The sequence below is a fragment of the Empidonax traillii genome, unplaced genomic scaffold (assembly GCF_003031625.1).
Source record: "Empidonax traillii isolate 1590-97213 ecotype Southwest subspecies unplaced genomic scaffold, ASM303162v1 scaffold5978:size6762, whole genome shotgun sequence".
Lineage (NCBI taxonomy): Eukaryota > Metazoa > Chordata > Aves > Passeriformes > Tyrannidae > Empidonax > Empidonax traillii.
In genome coordinates, this window is record NW_020961171.1 from 1824 (window position 1) to 6762 (window position 4939).

At 67.1% G+C, this 4939-nt stretch overlaps 1 protein-coding gene across 1 annotated transcript; it reads right to left on the minus strand.

Annotated features, from left to right (window-relative positions):
- Positions 1-208: 208 nt before the first annotated feature.
- On the minus strand, positions 209-4936 carry HSPA12B (heat shock protein family A (Hsp70) member 12B; the record flags this gene model as incomplete). The annotated part of the gene is made up of 7 exons (XM_027911081.1): positions 209-411; positions 540-1185; positions 1644-1747; positions 2051-2309; positions 2980-3084; positions 3597-3683; positions 4810-4936. Coding segments are annotated over 6 exons (1323 nt in total), but the record flags the coding sequence as incomplete, so codon positions are not given.
- Positions 4937-4939: the final 3 nt, after the last annotated feature.

A 4939-nucleotide genomic window follows, 5' to 3' on the forward strand; every position in this document is an offset into this window, starting at 1 on the left:
AGGAGGTTGATGGTGGCAGCTCCTGGGGGTCTCAGATGTGAGAGAAATCAGCGGTAGCAGGTCAGGTCCTGCTGAGGGGGAGGGGGGGTCTCAGCGGGAGTGACCAAGTGGGTGGCAGATCCTCAGGGTCCCCACAGCGACAGGGAGTCTCATCTGGGGAGGAAGTTGATGGTGGCAGGTCCTAGGGGTCCCCACAATGACAGGGGGTCAGCTGGAGAAGAGGTTGATGGTGGCAGGTCCTGGTTGATGGTGGCAGTGCCAGGGCTCTCAGTTGGACAGGCAGTGATGGTGGCAGTGCCAGGGCTCTCAGCTGGACAGGCAGTGATGGTGGCAGTGCCAGGCTGTCTCAGCTGGACAGGCAGTGATGGTGGCAGTGCCAGGGCTCTCAGTTGGACAGGAAGTCGATGGTGGCAGTGCCAGGCTGTCTCAGTTGGACAGGCAGTGATGGTGGCAGTGCCAGGCTGTCTCAGCTGGACAGGCAGTGATGGTGGCAGTGCCAGGGCTCTCAGCTGGACAGGCAGTGATGATGGCAGTGCCAGGGCTCTCAGTTGGACAGGAAGTCGATGGTGGCTCTCACCGTGCGGGCCGTGCGGGTGTCCACGGCGGTGACCTTGATCTCGGTGTCCCCGAACTGCATGCTGGCGCGGATCTCCCTGCGGCCCCGCGCGGCGGCGTCCCCGCCGTCCCCGTCCAGCTGGAGGCTGATGGTGCCGCAGTGGCGCACGCCGGGGTCGGTGATGTAGAGCACGTCGTCGCGGGCGCTGCAGTAGATGTTGATGAGGGTGCGGCGCTGGCCGGGCCGCGCGGGGCAGTAGCTGCGCTGAACCACCTCCCCCAGCGCCACCGACTGGTCCACGGACACGAACTTCTCGAAGACGTCGGTGCACCAGTTCCTGCCCTCCTTGACCAGCAGCTTCTCCCGCGGGTGCTTCCCCTCCACGAACTTGTTGAGGACGCCCACGCCGTAGGTGAGGGGCGAGCGGCGCACCCGCACCACCGAGGGGTCGAGGCCGAAGAGCACGGCCCCCTTGAGGATGGTGAGCCCCACGTCCTGCGGCACCACCACGCGGCACGAGGCGCCGAAGGCCGCCTGCACCGCCCGCTGCAGCACCGGAGACTCGGCGAAGCCCCCCACCAGGAACAGGAACTTGACCCCCTGCACCTCCGGCTTCTGCAGGAGCGAGTCTGGGGGGAGAGGGGTCGGGACATGAGCCCCTTTGGGGCTGCCCTGGGGAAGCTGAGGGGTGAGGGGGTCCCGGGGACTGGGGGCTGCCAGGGATGGGAGAGGTGCCAGGGATGGGAGAGGTGCCAGGGATGGGAGAGGTTCCAGGGAGGGCAGAGGTTCCGGGGATGGAGGGCTCGTGGGGACAGGGAAAGCCCCAGGGATGGGGTGCTCCCAGAAATGGGGGGTCCTAGGGATGGAAGGGGATCACAGGGACAGGGGGTCCCAGGAGTGGAAGGGGTTCCCAGGGATGGGAGGGTTCCCAGGGATGGGAGAGGTTCCAGGGATGGGGTGGTTTCAGGGATGGAGAGCTCACAGGGACAAGGGGGTTCCAAGGATAGGAGGGGTCCCAGGGACAGAGGGGGTCCCAGGATCGGGATCAGGGAGGCTCCCCGGGACAGGGATCCCGGCGCAGACGCACCGATGTGCTGGATGATGTGGGTGATGGTGGGCTGGAAGAGCTCATTCATGGCCTCGGGGGACATCCGGAGCATCCCCTGGGACGACCACTTCACGAAGTTCACACTGGGGAGGGACAGAGGGTCTGGGGGGGCCTCTACCGGGGGGGTCCCACCTGGTCATCCCCCAACCCACTATCCCTGTCCTACCTGACTCCCTCTCCCACCTGAAGTCCCCCAGCCCAGCACTCCATCCCACCTGAAGCCCATTCCGCCTGAGACCCTCCAGCCCACCACCCCTGTCCCACCTTGTCCCCCCCAGCCCACCCCCTGCTCTTTCCCTCTCCCCCTCCCCAGTTCATGCCCCTCCCCGTCCCTCTTCCCCCCCGGGGGGGTCCCCGAGTCCCCCCCGCCCCTCCCGCGCCCTCACTTGCTCTTCCTGAGCGCGGTCTCCACGTTGTGGCCGCGGTGTTTGCGGTAGAAGTCGATGAAGGAGAAGGGCAGGGAGATGTTGAGGGGGCTGGAGCGGGACGGGGCCGCCGCGCGTTTCCGCGCCTCGAAGGCGATCGTCAGGTCCACCCAGGCCGCGGGGCGCCGCGCCTTGAACGTGCTGATGAAATCCTCGCCGAAGATCTGGCACAGCAGCTTCTCGAACGCCAGGTCCACCCCCACGGCCCCGTAGGGACCCCCTGAGGACAAAGGGTGGCGGATGCTGAGTCAGACAGTGGCCCCGTGGCACTCATGTACCCCATCTCCATGTCCCCATGTCTCCCCCATCCCCATGGGGCCCATCCCCATGTCCCCAGAGCCCCCCAGCATCACCTGGCCAACTCCAGGCCACTCTCCATGCAGTCCCCAACCCGCAGTCCCACCGGGGCTCTGCCGCAGGGGATCAGCGTGGAGGGACACGGGGGAGCCCCTGCCCAGGACTCGATCCCATCACCCCAGCACCCTGAGCCCCCCCAGCCCAGCCCCCCATCACCCCATAACCCAGGATCCTGGTCCCACCTGAACCCTGCTCCCACCTTATCCCCTTCCACCCCAGACCCCTGTCCCTCTGTGTCCCCATAACCCAGTGCCTTGTCCTACCTGAACCCCCCAATCCAGCTCCCCTGTATTACCTGAACCCCCCAATCCAGCTCCCCTGTATTACCTGAACCCCCCAATCCTCTCTCCTGTCCCACTTCCTCCCCTCCTAGTCCAGCTCCTCTGTCCCCCCGTCCCCACTCGTGTCCCCTCTGTCCCCCCCGCAGTTCTCGCCGTCGCCACCGGGTGGTGCCACATCCCCAGACACGACCCCCGGCGACGGGCGGGGCGTGCCGGGGGGTTTTTGGGGTGGGCTTGGGGTCCTCAGCCCACCCGAGGCTTTGTACAGCTCCTTCAGCGTCCCCTGCGGCTTCTCGATCTGGTGCACGGTCAAATCCACCGTCCCCCCGCCGCAGTCCGCCACGATGTACCTGTCACCTGCGGGGGGGCACAGCGGCCGGGTGGGGGTCCTGGTCCCCCCCAGCCCCGGGGTGACCCCTCGGAGCACCCGCCCTTGGGCTGGGAGCGGCCACAGGGACGCAGGGCTGCCCCTTCCCCGGGAAAACGCAGCTCGAACCAAAATATGTGGATTTGGGGGTGTTTTTTCCCCAAAAACAGCTGGAGGAGTTTGGAGGGGCTGGGAGGGCGGAGGGACGAAGGGATGGGATGGGATGGGATGGGATGGGATGGGATGGGATGGGATGGGATGGGATGGGATGGGATGGGATGGGATGGGATGGGATGGTGGCAGAGGGGTCCCGCCCTCCCCGGCATCATCTGGGGGGTCAAGGGCCAGATCGGAGCCGTGTCACCCCCCTGGCAGGGGCACCCTCGGGTGCTTGGTGGGGGCTCTGACACAGAGGGGACCTCCAGCCCCCCGTCCCCTTGCCCAGGGTGGCTCCGAGGGTGGGACAGCACCGTGGGGGTCCCCGCTCGTGTCCCCCTCATACCTGCCTGCATCTCCGACCACAGCTCCCCCACGCCCGACTCCACCAGGAAGGTGCGGCTGTGCCGGGACCGCCGGAGCTGCTCCCGGGCTGCGAGCAGAGCCAGGGGTCTGCAGTGGGACCGGGAGCACCCCCGTGCCCCCGGGAACACCCCCCTGCCGTGGGATCCCTGCCGAGCCCCGTGAGGGGCTGTACCGGGAGCGCTGGTGGCCGCTCCCACTGTCGGTATCCCCACGCCGCCCGGCCCCACGCGGGGGGCTGATCCGGCCTGCCCGGTGTCCTGCCGGGATCCCACCCCCCGTGCCCACCCGCCATGCCACCCCCCGTGCCCCCCAGCCCGGGTGGGGTTTCCTGCGCCCCCTCCCCCAGTCCCAGGGACATCAAAGCCGCCCGGAAGGGCCGGGACCCATCGGAGGAGGTGCGGTTGTCCCGGGATATTTTTGGCACGCCGGGATGGCCAGGGCACACCAATTCCTTACCCTGGGAGCAGCTCAGGCACCCCCATAAATCTGAGGGGACCCCAAATTTCCACCTGGGACCAGGCTGTGACCACGGCACATCCGGTCCCAACTGGGCAAACTGGTGCTGTCCCAGTAAAGCCCCAGCTCTGTGGCTGGAGTGAGGGGACCCCAAGGCTCCCACCCGGGAGGGGGGGACATTCCCTGGAGGTGGCCCAGGGTGGCAGGGGGGGCACACGGCTGGGGGGCTTCCCAGGAAAGCAGCCTTCATGTGCCCTGGCCATGGGGATTTGGGGAGGGGGAAAAGGGAATTTGGGGCTTCCCGGGGCTGCCAGGGAGGGGAGAGGCCCCCTGGGCACGGGGTTCTCCCCTCACAGCCTCATTCACCCCATCCCTGGGTGATGCTGTGGGAGGGAATCCCCAGGCTGGGATTTTGCTGGATTTGATAAAGTACCAGAAAAGGGAAGTGATAGGGAAAAGGAGATGGGAAAGTGGAAAAGAGGGATTGAGAGGGGGATCAGACTCTGGCAAGGGCTTGAGGTGCCAGTTCTGGATCCCAGAGAGGAGAGAGGGCCTCTGGGGATGGGGGGGTCTCTAGTGATCAGTCATGACAACAGATGGACCCTCCAAACCTGGAATGTGCAGCTGGATCTGTGCCCACTCCCTGGGTCCCTGCCCACTCCCTGGGTCCCTGTCCTCTCCCTGTGCCCCTGCCCGCTCCCCCTGCTGCCCCAGCCCCCCGGGGTCCCTGTGCTCACCCTGCCTGAAGCTGGAGTCGATGTGGGGGGGCTCCAGGCCGTTGGAGGGGGGGCGGGCGCTGAGCTCGATGAGCTGGTGCAGCCGCAGTTTGCGGCAGTAGATGGAGGCGGCCTCGGGCTCCAGCGCGAT